The sequence below is a fragment of the Solanum verrucosum genome, unplaced genomic scaffold (assembly GCF_900185275.1).
Source record: "Solanum verrucosum unplaced genomic scaffold, falcon-dt-bn FXZP01000088.1, whole genome shotgun sequence".
Taxonomy (NCBI): domain Eukaryota; kingdom Viridiplantae; phylum Streptophyta; class Magnoliopsida; order Solanales; family Solanaceae; genus Solanum; species Solanum verrucosum.
In genome coordinates, this window is record NW_026020077.1 from 906111 (window position 1) to 925170 (window position 19060).

At 32.4% G+C, this 19060-nt stretch overlaps 2 protein-coding genes and 1 pseudogene across 2 annotated transcripts; all 3 read left to right on the plus strand.

Annotated features, from left to right (window-relative positions):
- Positions 1-350: 350 nt before the first annotated feature.
- Positions 351-2595, plus strand: LOC125824025 (nuclear transcription factor Y subunit C-4-like). Its single transcript, XM_049503380.1, has 2 exons — positions 351-355; positions 2073-2595. Exons 1-2 carry the CDS (start codon positions 351-353, stop codon positions 2593-2595), a joined length of 528 nt encoding a protein of 175 aa, XP_049359337.1.
- Positions 2596-3033: 438 nt separating this feature from the next.
- LOC125824026 (nuclear transcription factor Y subunit C-1-like) lies at positions 3034-7806 on the plus strand. Its single transcript, XM_049503381.1, has 2 exons — positions 3034-3070; positions 7271-7806. The coding sequence occupies exons 1-2, from the start codon at positions 3034-3036 to the stop codon at positions 7804-7806; spliced, it is 573 nt and encodes a 190-aa protein (XP_049359338.1).
- A 5521-nt stretch (positions 7807-13327) lies between these two features.
- Positions 13328-13829, plus strand: LOC125824193 (nuclear transcription factor Y subunit C-4-like; annotated as a pseudogene).
- Positions 13830-19060: the final 5231 nt, after the last annotated feature.

Sequence of the window (19060 nt, forward strand, 5' to 3'; positions counted from 1 at the left end):
AATACAGGTTTTGATGTTTAGTATTCAGCTCGTGGTTATTGCTATCTCTGATCGAGCAACAGTATTGGCGAGTCCTTTTCATCACTTCGAGGACAAGTATCCTTATCTTCTTTTTTTCAATTATTATTTTCACTTTCAGACAGTTGGAGTTAGCAAGGGATTTATCCTAGCAACTCATATTAGTAAAGACTTTTAGACAGTCATATCAATATAGATTCTGCTTATGTTATTTCTTTCATATATTAGTCTATCTCAGTGTTATGGGGATATATATATATTTCAGATTTAGCTTCCGTGTTTATGTTTCAACTTTTTATTGATTTATGTTAATCTTAGTGTCATATCACGCCATGAGGTTAGTTTGGGGTAATTACTTGTGGCTCTAAGCACTGTGTCAGATCTAGGGGTAATCTCGGGGAGTGACATAAGATCCTATGCTTACAAAAGAATTTTTGGTTCATAAAAGTTCTAAACTTCACCAATTATTCTTTAAGTTTAATTATACTTTATCAAGATATAGTTCATTGTCTACGACACACCAAATAATACTTGAAACCCACCAAAGTTTCTTATTATTATTATTTTATTTTATTTTTTGCAATATGTGGATGATTATTGGAAAAAAAGATTTGGGTATCTCAAAAAAAAATATTAATGTTAGGTTAATTAGTTAATATCTTGTTATAATTAGTATTTAATATGATAATTAACTAACAATTTTATTGTTACATCATATGAAATTGTTACAAATCTCCATTGATAGGCTGTATGTAGTTGTCTGATGCTTATATATTTGGAGTCTAACTAAATCTGAATTCGCGCTAGTAAGTTTCTCATTGAAGTAAAACGCTCCCTAAATGGCTTTTATCATGCCTTTATTCTTTGGCCACCTTAAATGGCATTAATCTTTATTATTTTCTATGAGTCTCTATCGTTCTCCTTAAAAATCAAATATGAAACTTCATACACCTTAAAGTTCATATGGTTCATTATACATATATCGTTTTAACGTATTGCCCAATTGCCGATTCACTGCGCCTACCTAGATCTTATGGGCATTGCAAGCTTTTTCATCCATTCGCATGAGATTCTTGAATGTTACATTATCGATTTGATTATCGATTTATCAGTTATTGATTGTTATCGATTCGATTATCGGTTTATCGATTGTTGATTGTTAATTATAGGTTCGGTTATTGGTTTAACCATTAAACTTTGACACAAAGGCGCACTATAGATCAATTCAAAGACTAAAAGAAACGCTGAGGAGTGTGAGATTCTTATCAATTTGAGAAGATTAACAATGATAGTACGTAATCCAACCTATGTGATTGGAGATTAAATGAGCTAGGTTTGTATATGCAATAACAAGTCATTAGTAAATATACATTAGTAAACTACGGTTATCCCTCCTATGATGTGTGAATATAGTGTTATACCGCAAATAAGTGAGGCTAAGTTAACGTTTAACCCAATTCAAATCTTTTATAAGTCGTATATTGCTCTGCAGAATACATTTGATAATTGGACCTATAGATTTTAAAACACGCATGAATTTTAGGATATGCTCATCATGACATGTTAGTACAAAAATTGCGATAACAACAATGATTTTGTGAGTATAGTTATGTGATATAATAAAGCTTGGAATTTATAAAAAAAATCTAAGTTCATAGAAGTTCTCAACTTCACCAATTGTTCTATAAAATTAATCTTGTTTTACCAAAGTATGATTTAGAGTCTAAAAGACATCAAATTTGACGCATTGTTCACATATCTTAAAGCCCATTTATAACAAACGTTTTAATTCTTTCTATTCATTATTGTTCTTTTTGTGATATATGGAGAATTGTAGAATTTTTTTAAATTAAAATAACTCAAAAAGAATTATTTTTATTAATGTTCAGGTTCATTCATTAATACCTTATTGACTAGAACTAACTAGTATTTAATAAGATGGATTTCTTACAATTTTATTGTTACATATTAAATTGTAACAAATTTTCATTAATAGGCTTGATGAATGTAGATTTAGAAAATCTATAATTAGATTTATTTTTCTCTATATATAGAGAGCGCACACAGTTGCATACATATATCAATCTTCATTTCTGTGTGTCTGAGCTTGTAAACATAGAAAAAATCACCATGGAAAACAACTCTGAGAAATCGGCAGTGAATGCAGATCAATCTGCTGGGTACCCAACGCTGGAGATGTTCTGGAAATCCCAACGGAGTGAAATGGAGAACGTTAATGATTTCAAGAGCAGGCTGCTACCTCCACCAACCTGCATCAAGAAGATCATGAAGAAGGACGAGGATGTCCGAATGGTCGCGGCTGAATCACCTGTTTTGCTGGCTAAGGCATGTGAGTTGTTCATTCAAGACCTCACCCTTCGTTCCTCGCTTAACGCTCAGGAAAACCATCGACGTATTCTGAAGAAGGATGACGTCACTGATGTGATTGTGCAGACTGACTATTTCGATTTCCTTCTTGACGTTGTTCATGCAACTGACCCCTTCACACCAAGTTCTGTTCCGTGCTATGCTGCTGGAGGCAGCAATGGACAGGATGGTAATAATCTTGATCATTAAAAGTAACTTTCTCATTTCCTTAATTCACACCTATAAGGTTACAAAAAGTATTGACCATATACTTTCTGTGTATTGCTTGATAAAACAGGTTCTGATGTTCAGTATCCAGCTCGCGGTTAGTGGTACCTTTGATCAGCGAGCAACTGAGTCCTCATCACTTCGAGGACAATCCTTTATCTTTCTTTTCAGTTATTACTTTCAGTTTCAGACAATTGGAATTAGCTAGGGGTTTGTCCTAGCAACTCCTACTAGTAGAGGCTTATTGACAGCCAGATATAAATTTCTTATGTTAATTTATTTCAAATATTAGTTTATCTCAATGTTATGAGCTTTATATAGATGTTTCGGATTTAGCGTCCGCATTTATGTTTAAATTTAATGTTGATTTATGTTAATTATAGTGTCATGTCCCGTCATGAGGTTAATTAGCTTGGGGTCATGACTTATGGCTCTAAGCACTGTGTCGCGTCTATCGGTAATCTCGGGGTGTGTGACATAAGATCCTAGGCTTACAAAAAAATTCTTGGTTTACAAAAGTTCTAAACTTCATCAATTATTCTATAAGTTTGATCTTGCTTTATCAAGATATACCTCATAGTCTACGATATACCGAGATTCAACACATTATATGCATAGGTGAAAAACTCATCAATTTTTCTTAATATTTTTTGTATATTTTGTTATCTCCTGTATTCAGATTAGCAAACCAGAAATAATAAAAGATGAAAAGAAAAACACAAAGAACTATCCGAGTCCACAGAACTCACTGTGTGTCCTTAAGAAATTTAATCCCCTCAAGTACCCGAGGTTACAGATTAATTCCTCCCAAGATAAAACGAATTAACCATTAAAGAAGTAGCGGTACCTCAAACTTTGATAATTTCAACGAACTCAAAATGATAGCAACGAATCACACACACAGACACGATCGATCGATTTTGTTTTGTAAGAAATGTATGCAAAAGAAGGAAAGAATTCGATACAGAAAAATGAGAGAAAACCTCTCTATTTATAGCCAACAAAGGGTAAAGGTCACACCCCTTTGGAAAGAAGACAACCTTTCAGAAAGGTCACAACACTTTGGAAAAAGCATAACCTTTCAAACGGTCACAATCCTTTAGAAAGGACACAACCTTTCATAAAGTTCACAACCCTTTGGCATAGTCACAACTCTTTAGGAGAGTCACAACCCTTCATTTCCTGTTCACACCTTTAAAACCCAACATATTCATGTTGTTTAAATTGAAGCACACATTAAGAAGATATCAAACACTGGGGCACAATATTCCTCCAAATGGTCATGTATACTATTTTTCCTTTATCAACCAATTCGATACACTTCTATCTGTGAGCAAGATTAGAAGGTGCAAAGTTTCATGTTGCACTGATTCGTCCCTTCAGCTATATCTTTATCGAAAAAGAAAAAAAAAAAGAAAAACTCATCGCCGGTCTTACATTTGGTTTCCCCATTCATCAAGACAATTATTTATTGGAATAAGTGAATTATTTTCTGCTTAAACGATCCAGTTTATGAAGAAACTATTCCAATGCAACTGATATTCCGTACTATCATCCACCAATGGATCATGATGGGTCAGTTTAAATAAAACTATGGACTTCATTCTTGAAAAATGAGGAAAGTAGAAAAATGTCATAAATAGTATTTTGAGTTTGCATCTTTGCCAAAAAAAAACAAAAAAAAAATTCACTTGCGCTCTTTTAGTAAGAAAGTCAAAATTAACTAAATCATAAAAAAGATTTAATATTACGTTTGAAGTTAATATTATCAAATTTCTATCTATACAAGGAATTATAATTATAGTTTGAAATTCAAAACTTTTCTCAAGATAAGATTTAAAAGATCGAAGAAAATATAAGGAAGAAAAATCACAGTTCAGGTATATAGCCCAACTATCTCTTCAACAGTAACAAAACATGGTTATAATCATATATCAATTATTAAAACATTACACCAATAACTTCAATGTCACTGTGTTGGTTGAAAATTTAGAAGAAAAAAAAACTAAGAACTTCATGCTGAAAAGAAGAAGAAGAAGGAGAAAAATGAAAAAACCTCATAAATAGTAGGTGCCTAAATAATACTCCCTCTGTCCCAATTTATATGACTCACTTTCCTTTTTAGTCAGTCTCAAAAAGAATGACACATTTCTATATAAAGTAACAATCTAACTATAAAATATCTATTTTACCCTTAATGAAATGATTTATAGTCACACAAATTTCTATCATTCATTTTGGACCACAAGTTTTAAAAGTCTTCCATTCTTTTTTAAACTCCGTGACGAGTCAAAGTACCTCATATAAAATGGGACGGAGGGAGTAGTATTTTCAATTTGATATTGTAAAAAGAGAAAATAAAGTTAGTAGATGATGATATGAATATTAGTATTCACACGTAATTCGCCCAAAAATCAAGAATGAAAATCTTCAACACTAAGAATAGGTTGGTTAGACGGGTGGTGATATACATATATATATAACATTCAATGTTTTATTATGTTAATTGCAAGATAAAAATTGTGATTATTAGTTTTCCAGTTGAATCTTCTCAAGACATGTCTAGGGAAGAAAGAAGGGCAATTTTTGAAGTCTATAGACTAGTATTGACTGAAAACATATATTATACATGACAAGAGAGGAACATCGAGGAATCCACTAACGAAGAATAAAATTGATGAAAAATAAAACTTTGAGAAAGAATTAGTTAATCAAATATTTGAATGAAAATACTGATACTGATGTAACATCATGAGAATTGTAGGAAAAAATTTGTAATAATTATATATTTCTTTACAGAGAGAGAATAATGATTTTCCCATTGAAAGTGAAAGAGAGAGATGCTAAAATGTGTATGAACACGCAAGTGGTTTTCCTTTAGAAAATGAAAACGTGTTTTAACACAAAATAAAAATCGAAATTTTTTCCCATAAATAAAGTCTAAAATCTAAAAAAAAAAAAAAACCCCTTTTCTAATTTATTTCAATCTGCAATATATTTTGTAATATAAAGTTATATTCGACAAAGATTTAAAAAGTATCTTAAGTTTTGTAATATTTTGTCTAATTTATTTATGGGGTGTGATTTTCTCATATTTTATCTATGGCACTCTTCACCATCAATAAGATTTTCATTTAATTAAAATAAGTATATGGCCCCAATTCCCTCATTTATTTCTTACTGCAGTTGCATTGTATCTCAAGCATCAACACTTGTACCTTCATTAGATTTAGCAAATTTGTAATTAGTTTTCTTTCTCCTCTGTATACCAACATTATCTGACTTCCAATTCTGTCTATGTTAATATAGAAAAAAAAGCTCCTTGTCCAAAATTTCATGAAAAATAACTATGAGCAGTCGATGGTGATAAATGTAGTGGCAACGGTAATAAGAAGCTATGAGTGAATTTAACAATAAAACAAGTTTGATGCGTATATATGTTTAACCAAATAGACTTTGTTTGGTTGCAAAATAACTTGGTGGACAAGATGAGGTACATGAGAAATTGAGAAGGACTCGAAAAAAATAATTGCGAAGGCAAATCAATTAAACTAATTGTGTTCTCTTTTGTAAAATAAAACAAAGTAATAGTAATGCAAAATCTGACTTGTAAATTGTTCTCGCAAAGAAACCAAGAAATATGAAATTACTTTATACACTTGTCGTCATTATTGGTAAAATAAGAAATATTTTTTATATACATTAGCGTGCTTAAAGTGATGAACTTAAATCAAAAAATTTCAAAAAGGCGCACTATAGATCAATTCAAAGATAAAAAGAAACGTCGAAGAGTGTGAGATTTTTATCAATTTTGGGAAGGTTAACAATGATAGTACATAACCCAATTTATGTGATTGGAGATCGAATGAACTATGTTCATATATATAATAACAAATCATTAGTTAATATGCATTATTAAACTATGTCATCCCCTCCTATGATGTCTGAATATAATGTTATACCGCAAATTAGTGAGGCTAATTAGTTAAACGTTTAATTAAATTCATATTTTTTATAGGTTGTGTATTGCTCTGCATAATTCATTTGATGATTAAACCTATAGATTTTAGAACACTCATGAATTTTAGGATACGCATATGACATGTTGGTACAAATATCGCGATAACATTAATGATTTTTAGAGTATAATAATGTGGTATAATAAAAGTCCGAGTTTATAAGAAAAATCTTAATTCATAGAAATTGTAAACTTCACCAATTGTTTAATAAAATTAATCTGAAGTATGATTCACAGTCTACAAGACATCAAATTTGAAGCATTTTACACATATCTGAAAGCCCATTTATAACAAACTTTTTATTTCTTCCTATTCATTATTGTTCTTTTTGTGATATATGGAGGATTGTAGAAAAAATTAGTAGGATAACTCCAAAAGAATTATTTTTATTAAAAATGTTCAGGTTCAGTCCTTAATAACTTATTGACTAGAACTAACTAGTATTTAATACCTTATTGACTAGAACTAACTAGTATTTAATAAGATGATTTTCTTACAATTTTATTGTTACATATTTAATTGTAACAAATTTCCATTAATAGTCTTAACTTGAATGTAGATTTAGAAACTTCTAGGTTCATTCATTTAATATGATTTAGAAAATTTATAATTAGATTTATTTTTCTCTCTATATATAGAGAACACCCAGTTGTGTATATGTTTCAATCTTCCATTTCTCTCTAAGCTTGTAAACAAAGAAAAAATCACCATGAAAAACAACTCTGAGAAATCCACAGTGAATGCAGCTCAATTCGCTGCTTACCCAACGCTATCGCAGCTTAACGTTGAGATGAATAAGCAAGAATATCTGAAGATGTTCTGGACAGACCAGCGGAGAGAAATGGAGAACGTTATTGATTTCAAGAGCAACCTGTTACTTCCACCTAACCGCATCAAGAAGATCATGAAGACGGACAAGGATGTCCGAATGATCGCTGCTGAATCGCCTGTTTTGCTTGCTAAGGCATGTGAGTTGTTCATTCAAGAACTCACCCTTCGTTCCTGGCTTAACGCTCAAGAAAACCATCGACGTATTCTGAAGAAGGATGACGTCACTGATGTGATTATGCAGACTGACACTTTAGATTTCCTTCTTGATGATGATGCTACTGGCGGCTCCACACCAAGTGTTGTGCCGTTCTATGTTGATGGAGGCAGCAATGGGCGTACATGATGATAATCTTGATCATCAAAGGTAACGTTCTTATTTCCTTAAATTCACACCTATAAGGTTACAAAAAGTATTGATAACATACTCTGTTTGATAATGAAGGTTTTGATATTCAGTATCCAACTCGCGGTTAGTGGTACTTCTGATTAGCGAGCAGCAGTATTGGTGAGTCCTCTTCATCACTTCGAGGACAAGTACCCTTATCTTTCTTTTCAGTTTCAGACAGTTGGAGTTAGCAAGGGGTTTGTCCTAGCAACTCATATTAGTAAAGGCTTTTAGACAGTCATATCAATATAAATTTTGCTTATGTTATTTCTTTCATAAATTAGTCTATCTCAGTGTTATGGATTATATATATATATATAATTTCAGATTTAGCTTCCATGTTTTTGTTTCAAATTTTTATTGATTTATGTTAATCTTAGTGTCATATCATGCCATGAAGTTAGCTTGGGATAAATAGTGACTCTAAGCACTGTGTCGGATCTAAGGGTAATCTCAGGAAGTGACATAAGATCCTATGCTTACAGAAGAATTGTGGGTTCATAAAAGTTCTAAACTTCACCAATTATTCTATAAGTTTAATCTTACTTTATCAAGATATAGTTCATAGTATACGACACACCAAATTCGACACATTGTATACATATTTGAAACCCACCAAAGTTTCTTAATATTTTTTCTATTCATTTTGTTTTATTTGCGATATGTGGATGATTGTTGGAAAATAAGATTTGGATATCTCAAAAAATAATATTAATGAAACGACCCCAAAAATGCCCGAAAATGTGCTTCGGAAACACCTATAATTGTAATTTCCATATATCTCAAAATCCGTTTCGTTTTTCGAAAATCCGACTTCATATTCTTGTTTAGGGGGTCAAATTGAGTGGGAAATGGGTCTAACCCAAATTTTAGAGCAACCGTATCAAAATCCAAAATTTCCAAGTGAAGCCTTTTTCGAGGGTCTACTTTGGAGGGTCATATCTCCTAGCACACAAATTATTTGGTGGCCAATAATATATCCATGGAAAGCCCTTTGAGTTAGCTATCTAACGCACTTCGTTTCACCTCATTCGGATTTCGGACGAAGAAGTTATGCCCATTTTCGTAAAATCTGTCCGGCAGAAAAAGACAATTTCCAGTAGCTAATTTTACTGTTCACCCGCCCCATTTTTTTTTTTCTAAGTGTTGGACGATTTTCTTCCAAAGGGCATATGTTATTTCCTATATAGCATTAGTTCAAATTTCATCTCTAAAACATTTCCAAAACACCTCTCCCATACTTAGACACATTTTCTCTCAAGTTCTCTCAAGAACCCTAATCCAAAACCTTCCTCAAGATTGAAGAGACTCTTGTTCCAAGTTGCAAGCTTCCATTGAAGACACTCTCAAGACCTTCATAAGAACTCAAGGTATGTGGTGTTGAACTCATGGGTCCTTCCACCCATAGTGCCTAGACTCTATTCTACTCACTAATTCATGATTTAAGTTAAGATTCATATATTAGTCTTGTTCTTTGTAATAATTTCCTACACATTGAATTTTAAACATGAAAAGTGATTGTTTTGAGCATGTTGTGACCCTAGAACTTGAACCTAAATTTGGAATGGATGTGGAGATTTTCATGTGGTATTGTGGGTGTTAAAAAGGTGTTGTTGTAGGTTGTTCATTGGTTTGGCTGCATAATTACTATCCTATTTCCCATGCTCTTTGATTCCATTACATGCCTTCAAGGTGTTTGACAAAATGACCAACTATGGAGAATTGATAAATTGATGCTTTAAAGCTTGAGTTATGAGATGTATGGAACTCCAAAGATGTGTTGATGACAAACTAAGCTTGTGTATATGTTCATTCCATACGTGAGATTGCATTAGAGCCTAATGAGAATTTCCTATATAAAGTGTTGCATGACCATGCCCGGTCCGGGGGAAAGGAACCGGACAACCATGTGAGAGGTTTATATCTCACCACCTAGGATGCTTGGGGTGTGACCAACATCAACCATGTGAGGGGTTTATACCTTGCCACCAGGGTGTCCGGGTGTGAACGGCATCCCCCATCCTAAGTTGGGGTTATAGATTGGTTGGATCATGCATACACATATGATATCTACTATTAGTATAGATTTACTTAAACATGTTTTGACTTCACTTTGATCATGCATCCTCATATTGTTATTCATAATGCCTATGAAACTATTTCTTGTATTTCGATTGTGTCCTTGTTTATTGTTGTGTTGCACCCCGCATACTTAGTACATTCCAAGTACTAACGCATATTTTGCCTACATGATGTCACCATGTAGGGACCGGAGCTACTCTTGATCCTTCTCTCCATTCACGTGGCTAGTACGACGCTTATCCGAGTTTGTTGGTGAGTCCTCAATAATTCGAGGGCTATGTTATGTTTCTTACTCCTATGTTTTGAGACTTTAGCTTGCAATTGTATTTTAACTATGAGGGGAGCCGGTAATATGTCATGGCCCCCGTCCTATCTATGTATGTAGAGGTGTGCGTTGGACAAGTATTTTGTAAACGAGCTTGACTCTTATTCTATGATGTCATTTTGAAATGGTTTGCCTTAGTCCCTATTTGCCGTTAATTAATGTTGAATGTACTTCCGCGACCGATGAAGTGTGATGACAAGTTTGAGAGGCTTGTTTGGGGTTCCTTCGGGTTCCTCATTCGCCATGTCACGTCTAGGCCCTAGGCTTGGGTCGTGACAATTAATGCCTAGGTTCATTCGTTAATATCTTGGTATAATTAGTATTTAATATGATAATTATATAACAATTTTATTGTTACATCATATGAAATTGTAACAAATCTCCATTGATAGGCATTGATAGGCTTGTATGTAGTTTTTTTTTTTGGTTCCTCATCCGATGTTCAATACTCACATATTTAGAGCCTAATTAAATTAGAATTCACATTAGAAAATCTCTCATTGAGATAAAACGCTTCCTAAAAAGCTTTTATCATGCCTTTATTCTTTGGCCACCTTTACTGGTATTAATCTTCATTATTTTCTATGATCTTATGGGCCATTGAAAGCTTTTTCATCCATTCACATGAGATTATTGATTGTTATCGGTTCGATGATCGATTTATCAGTTATTGATTGTTATTGGTTCGATTATTGATTTATCATTTATTAATTGTTATTGGTTCGGTTATCGGTTTATCAATTATTGATTGTTAATTATTGGTTTGGTTATTGGTTTAACCATTAAAATTTGACACAAAAAATCATTTGGAAATAAGGTGACAAATCAAATGAACAATGCATATGAGTTGATAAATTGTATCTCGCTCAAAAGCAAACAATCGCACATTGTAGAATAACTGCGAGCTTGAAACAACCAGAAATAAAAATATCAAACTAAACCCTAAGTCGAGGACTTTTCATATCAAATGGTATAAAGAGAATCTATTAATTTACTACTCGTTAAGAAGTTACCTCTAATCGATTAAGAACCGATAATCCAATAATAAAAAAAGATCAAAATTTAAGTATTATTAAATATTAACCATGGTAAGGAGTTGACCTCTACTAACCCCCCCCCCCCCCCCCCAACTTTAAAAGGGGAAGATAAAGGGCTAGGCCAATAAATTTAATCCACCATCTTATGCTTATAATTGCCATCCTTTTTCTGCTTTTTTGATGATGCATTCATTTCCATTAATAAGCATCTAGAGGATGAAACAAACCAAGTTTGTTTTCTTTTGGGTAGATGATGAAGCCAGTTAATATCTGCACAACTTTAACTAGTTATAAAGCGACCTCTTACATTTTGACTCCCATTTGACCCGACTGTTTTGTTAGGACTGAATTCCTGAAGTTCTCGGCACAAAATCTCGTCTAACAAATAAACTCAATTATATATTGAATTTGATTGAAAAAATAGAAATGGAAGTTAATTAGTAGATGGTGTTCTCTGAATATTAGTATTTGCACATTTGCCCAAAAAAAAAAAAAACAAGAAACAAAATGTTCAACATTAAAAATAAATTCCTTATTCACTTGGGTTCTTTTAGTAAGAAAGTCAAATGTATCTAAATTGGAAATAGATTATTTTTTTTAAATAAAAATCGTAAATAGATTTAATATTACATTGAAGTCAATATGAATTTCTATCCATGCAAGGAATTATAATTATAGTCTGAAATTCAAAAAAAAAATCAGGGTAAGATTTAAAAGATCAAAAAAAATATAGAGAAGAAAAAATACAGCTCATGTATATATAGTCCAACTCATTGTGTAGCCGTAACAAAACATGGTTAAAATCATATATTTGAAGAAAAAACAAACTAAAAACTTCATTCTGAAAAAAGAAGAAAAACGAACAACCTCATAAATAATAGGTGACTAAATAATATTTTCAATTTGATATTCAAAAATAGAAAAGAAAGTCAACAGGGGCGGGGGGGGGGGGGTGATTTTTATTTCTTTTTTTTAATCTATAGGTAATCTTTACCATTAGTAAGATTTTCATTTAATTAAAATAAGTATATGAGCCCATTCCCTCATTTGCTTACGACAGTTGCATTGTACATCAACCATCAACATTTATACCTTCATTAAGTTTAGAAAATTTGTAATTAGTTTTCTTTCTCTCTGTATATATATAGGTTCAATACATTAAAATGTTGAATCTAAATAAAAAATTTCACAAAGGCGCGCTATAGATCAATTCAAAGACTAAAAGAAATGCCGAGGAGTATGAGATTTTTATCAATTTGAGAAGATTAACAATGATAGTACGTAATCCAACCTATGTGATTGGAGATCAAATGAACTAGGTTTATATATGCAATAACAAGTCATTAGTAAATATACATTATTAAACTACGGGGCCTCCTATGATGTGTGAATATAGTGTTATACCGCAAATTAGTGAGGCTAAGTTAACGTTTAATCCAATTCATGTCTTTTATAGGTCGTGTATTGCTCTCATAATACATTTGATGATTGGACCTATAGATTTTAAAGCACTCATGAATCTTAGAATACACACATGACATGTTAGTACAAAAATTGCTATAACAACAATGATTTTGCAAGTATAATTATGTGATATAATAAAACTCTGAGTTTATAAAAATAAAATGTAGTTCATAGAAGTTCTCAAATTCACCAATTGTTCTATAAAATTAATCTTGTTTTACCAAAGTATGATTCAGTGTCTAAAAGACATCAAAATTGACGCATTGTTCACATATCTGAAAGCCCATTTATAACAAACTCTTTATTTCTTTCTATTCATGATTTGTTCTTTTTGTGATATATGGAGGATTGTAGAAAAATAATTATTAGGTTAACTCCAAAATAATTATTTTTATTAATGTTCAGGTTCATTCATTAATACCTTATTGACTAGAACTAACTAGTATTTAATAAGATGATTTTCTTACAATTTTATTGTTACATATTAAATTGTAACAAATTTTCATTAATAGGCTTGATGAAAGTAGATTTAGAAAATCTATAATTAGATTTATTTTTCACAGTTGCATACATGTATCAATCTTCATTTCTATGTGTCTGAGCTTGTAAACATAGAAAAAATCACCATGGAAAACAACTCTGAGAAATCGGCAGTGAATGCATATCAATCCGTTGGGTACCCAACGTTGGAGATGTTCTGGAAATTCCAACGGAGTGAAATGGAGAACGTTAATGATTTCAAGAGCAGGCTGCTACCTCCACCAACCCGCATCAAGAAGATCATGAAGAAGGACGAGGATGTCCGAATGGTCGCGGCTGAATCACCTGTTTTGCTGGCTAAGGCATGTGAGTTGTTCATTCAAGACCTCACCCTTCGTTCCTCACTTAACACTCAGGAAAATCATCAACGTTTTCTGAAGAAGGATGACGTTACTGATGTGATTGTGCAGACTGACTATTTCAATTTCCTTCTTGACGTTGTTCATGCAACCGACCCCTTCACACCAAGTTCTGTTCCGTTCTATGTTGCTGGAGGCAGCAATGGACAGGATGGTAATAATCTTGATCACTAAAAGTAACTTTCTAATTTCCTTAATATACACCGATAAGGTTACAAAAAGTACTGACAACATACTCTATGTTTATATTGTTTGATAACACAGGTTCTAATATTCAGAATCCAGCTCGCGGTAATTAATGGTACCTTTGATCAGCGAGCAACAGTATTAATGAGTCCTCATCACTTCGAGGATAACTCTTATCTTTCTTTTCAGTTATTACTTTCTGTTGTAGACAATTAGAATTAGCTACGGGTTTGTCCTAGCAACTCCTACTAGTAGCGGCTAGATTTAATTTCTTATGTTATTTATTTCAAATATTAGTTTATCTCAGTGTTATGGGATTTATATAGATGTTTCAGATTTAGCTTCTGCGTTTATGTTTCAATTTTATATTGATTTATGTTAATCATAGCATCATGTCATGTCATGCGGTTAATTAGCTCGGAGTCATGACATATGGCTCTAAGTACTGTGTCGCATCTAAAGGTAATCTCGGGGCGTGTGACATAAGATCCTAAGCTTGCAAAAAAATTCTTGGTTCTTAAAAGTTCTAAACTTCACCAATTACTCTATAAGTTTGATATTGCTTTATCAAGGTATAGTTCATAGTCTACGATACACCAGATTTAACACATTATATGCATACGTGAAAACCCACCAAAGTTTCTTAATATTTTTTTTATTCATTTTATTTAAATCAAAGCATACATTAAGCAGCTATCAAACACTCAGGCATAGTTTCCTCCCAGATGGTCAGGTATACTATTTTTCCTTTATCAATCAATTTGATACACTTCTATCTTTGAGCAAGATTTGATGGTGCAAAGTTTCACGTTCCACTGACTCGTCCCTTCATTTATCTCTTTATCGAAAAAGGAAAAAAAATCTTGTTTTCATCGCCGCTATAACATTAGGTTTCCCCATTCATCAAGACAATTATTTATTGGAACAAGGGAATTTTTTTTGCTTAAACAATCTAGTTTATGAAGAAACTGTTCCAATGCAACTGATAGTTAGTACTATTATCCACCAATGGATCAGAAAAGGTCAGTGTAAATGTAAACTAAGGACTTCATTTTTTTAAAATGAGGAATAAAGAAAAATGTCATAAATAGTATTTTGAGTTTGCTTCTTTGCCAAAAAAACAAAAAAAAAAAAATTAAATTTGTTTCCTAATTCACTTATGCTCTTTTAGTAAGAAAGTCAAAATTAACTAAATCAAAAATAGATTTAATATTACGTTTGAAGTTAATATGATCAAATTTCTATCTATACAAGGAATTATAATTATAGTTTGAAATTCAAAACTTTTCTCAAGATAAGATTTAAAGGATTGAAGAAAATATAAGGAAGAAAATTTAGCAAGAAAAATCACAGTTCATGTATATAGCCCAACTCTCTTTCCAACAGTAACAAAACATGGTTATAATCATATATTAATTATTAAAACATTACACCAATAACTTCAATGTCATTGACTTAGTTGTAAATTTTGGGGGAAAAAAAACTAAGAACTTCATTCTGAAAAAAAAAAGGAGAAATACGAAAAACCTCATAAATAGTAGTTGCCAAAATAATAGTATTTTCAATTTGATATTGTAAAAAGAGAAAAGAAAGTTAGTAGATGATGATATGAATATTTGTATTCACACCTGATTCACCCAAAAATCAAGAATGAAATCTTCAACACTAAGGACCCGTTTGGCCATAGATTTCCCAAGTAATATATGGGGAAAAAATTGGCATATAATGTTTGTCCATATAATTTACCATTATTTGGAAAAAATTTGTAATACCCCGCTAGTTAAAAGAGCTAAAATTAGAAAGAACCATTTTGGAAAGAATGAAAATCTGAAATTTGGCAAAGTTATGTTAAGTATGAGTTTTGGGTCAACTTCAAATGACCATAACTCTCAGTACAGGATGAGTTAGGTGGAAAATAAGATATCAAATGAAAGTTCTTGGAATTATCTTTCCAACGCCACAAAATTTGCAAATTTTCGAGCTCGTATGAAGGAGATATCCCCGTTCAAAGTTGGGATGTCTAGATAAGGAAAGTTAACCAGATTTGAAAGGGGTATTTTGGTCTTTTCCATACCCAATTAATTTATTTCATTTTTAGGAGTTTATTTGGGGTCTAAACTGATTTGGTTCAGTTTATGCTTTGCAAAAGTACGCTAGGGCTTGGAGAGAAGAGAAAAGTTCTTCATCGTTCTTGAGATTTCGATTGCAGATTTCGCCAAGGGTTAATCCCTACGAGGTAAGTGAGATCACATAGCGTTGGGTTCGTTCACCCACACGCAATCATAATTTCATTCAACATATTTATGTTCTTGAAAGAAGAGAAATTGAGTTCTTGATGGATTTTGTTGAAGTTTCTATTAGGTTCTTGATTGTTGAGTTGCTGAGGAGTTCTTGAATTAATTTCATGAGATTTGAGGTTTTTTTTAGTATATCTTTGTATACTTTGGTTGGGCATTCGAATATAAGTGTTTGGGGAAGGAACTAATCGAATCTAGATGAATTAGGGTCAAAAAACGAACAAGAAAATTCGTCAAAAATCTAGGGAAAAAGGGTGGGGCGCCGCGCCACTCAGAGCGCCCCAACCCAGGTTTTGTAGTTTTGGCTCTGGTGCTCGGCGCCACTCAGTACACCAGGGTCGTCAGGTCCTTTACCCTTTCCCACTTCTTTCCGTTTGAATTTTGCTTGAATCGTACCTATGTTTTCTAGTTGATTTCTACACTCTAAGGTACGTTTAAACATTATGAGATCATCCATAAACATGAATCATAACCTTGAAAGCATAAATTCAAATTCAAGGAAAGTTAAGAGCAAAGTCTAGAGAGTTCCTAGAAGTCTTTTCAAGAAGTCTTTTACAAATGCTTTAAACTTGTTTTAAGACTTCAGTTTTGAGTTGAGTAAAGAGTAATAAATGAAGGCCATTTTTCAAATAAAAGAGTATATGGGAACTAAGTATTCCCAAAGAGTAAATGTTTTCACATTTAAACAAAAGAGAAAACACTGATTTCCAAGAGTGCCTTTGAGCTAGTTTTTGAGTAATTATCTCAAACCACAAAAAGAGTTTTGTTTTAAAACATATGAGCTGAGTATATTTTGGGAGTAGTATTGAGAACCGATATGGGGACGAGTTCATAATAACTCAAGTCTCCATAAACCATATAGCCAACGTAGATAGAAAGGATCATAATTTTTAGATGATTCTTTAATGCTTTTTAGCATAGACTAGTGGATCCACTTAATTGAGGCGTTATATATCCCGGCAAGTTATAGGACAATTCTGGCAGCGTGGTCGAGCCGTTGTATCATCACATAGCTCATAGTGATGGTTGTCGATTAGAGAAACGTCCATAGAATTATATTACTTTATTATATAAATTGAGTTGTTATTGTATTTCTTCAATACATTGAGTTGTTACCTACTGTTTAAATGCTTTATATAAACTGCATCTTTACTGTTGTTTATTTCTGCATTGATTTGAGTAACCATGAGTTGAGTAAAGCTGAGGTAAGTGTTTCTTTCAGAATTCAATTCAAGCTTATGTCATGTTTAGTTTTCCCCTCGCATGCTCGTACATTCAATGTACTGATGTCATTTGGCTTGCATCTTTTATGATGCAGATACATGTAATCAGGATCAGTATCCAGCGCTTCGTTGATCCAGTTGAGCATTTCAGAGTCATTTGGTGAGCCTCTTTGCTTTTCGGAGGTTCCCTTTTTACATTGTTTTAGCATTTTCAGTTGTTAGGATGATCGGGGAGTCTTGTCCCGACATTCCTCATAGTTTTAGAGGCTTCATAGACAGTTAGCTATAGTTCTTTAGTCTTTGTATTTCCGTTGTGTTGGTTAAAGACTTGAGTTGCTATTTTGGCTAGATGGATGTTTATTTCTAAAATATTCTAAGTTATTTATTGAGCTTTCAGTTTAATTTTTAAAGTACTTTTATCATGAGTAAGTCTTCCGCTAAGAGTTATGCCAGGCCAAGGGTTCGCTTGGAGCTAGCAATGGCTCTCGAGTGCTAGTCCCGCCCAGGGTGTAGGCTCGGGGCGTGACAATATTTTTGGCATATAACTCAAGTTCCCAAATACTAGAAAAAACTACTATTTGGGTCAAGTCTCATTATTTGGGAACTTTTAATAATTCAAATTCTACACCAACCTTTTATCTTTTACAAAAACACCCTCTATAGTAGTTGTTTGTGTTGTTTTACATAATTTTTTATGTGAATATCAAAGTAGTGATGGAATATTTAGTGAATGTGTAAGTGATGATATAGTTGTTGATGAAAATGATGAGCAATCGGCGCAGGGTAACAAAGTCATGTGTTATGCAATACAAACCTATGATTAGTTTTGATAGTTTTTAAAACTTATGGATATAAATCATATTTCTTAAAAAAGTGAAATATGTTTCCCAAATACTATAGTCAAACACATGGTGAAATTTCACCCAAATTTTCCCCCGAATAATATTTACCAAAAATATTTAGAGATCTATGGCCAAACGCTAGCTAAGAATGGGTTGGTTAGACAGGTGGTGATATATGTGTTTTATTGTGTTACGTGCAAGATAAAAATTGTGATTATTTGTTTTCCAGTTGCATCTTCTCAAGACATGTCTAGGGAAGAAAGAAGGGCATAGACTAGTATTAACGGAAAACATATATTATACATGACAAGAGAGGAGCATCCAGAAATCCACTAACGAAGAGCAAATATGATGAAAAATTAAAACTTTGATGAAGAATTGATCAATCAAATATTTAAATGAAAATGCTAATACTGATGTAACATCATGATAATTGTACGAGAAAATTTGTAATAATTATATTTTATTTTACGGAGAGAGAATAATGATTTTTCCATTGAAATTGAAAGAGAGAGAGAGAGATGCAAAAGTGTGTATGAACACACAAGTGGTTTCCCTTTAGAATGAAAACGTGTGTTAACACAAAATAAAAACCAATAATCTAGCCTATAAATAATGTCTAAAATCTAAAAAAAAAAAAGTCCTCTTTTCTAATTTATTTCAAACTGCTATATTTTGTAATATAAAATTATATTTGCTAAAGATTTAAAAAGTATCTTAGTTTTGTAATATTGCGTCTAATTTATTTATGGGGGTATGATTTTCTCATATTTTATCTATGACACTCTTCACTATTAATAAGATTTTCATTTAATTAAAATAAGTATATGACCCCCAATTCCCTCATTTGCTTACCT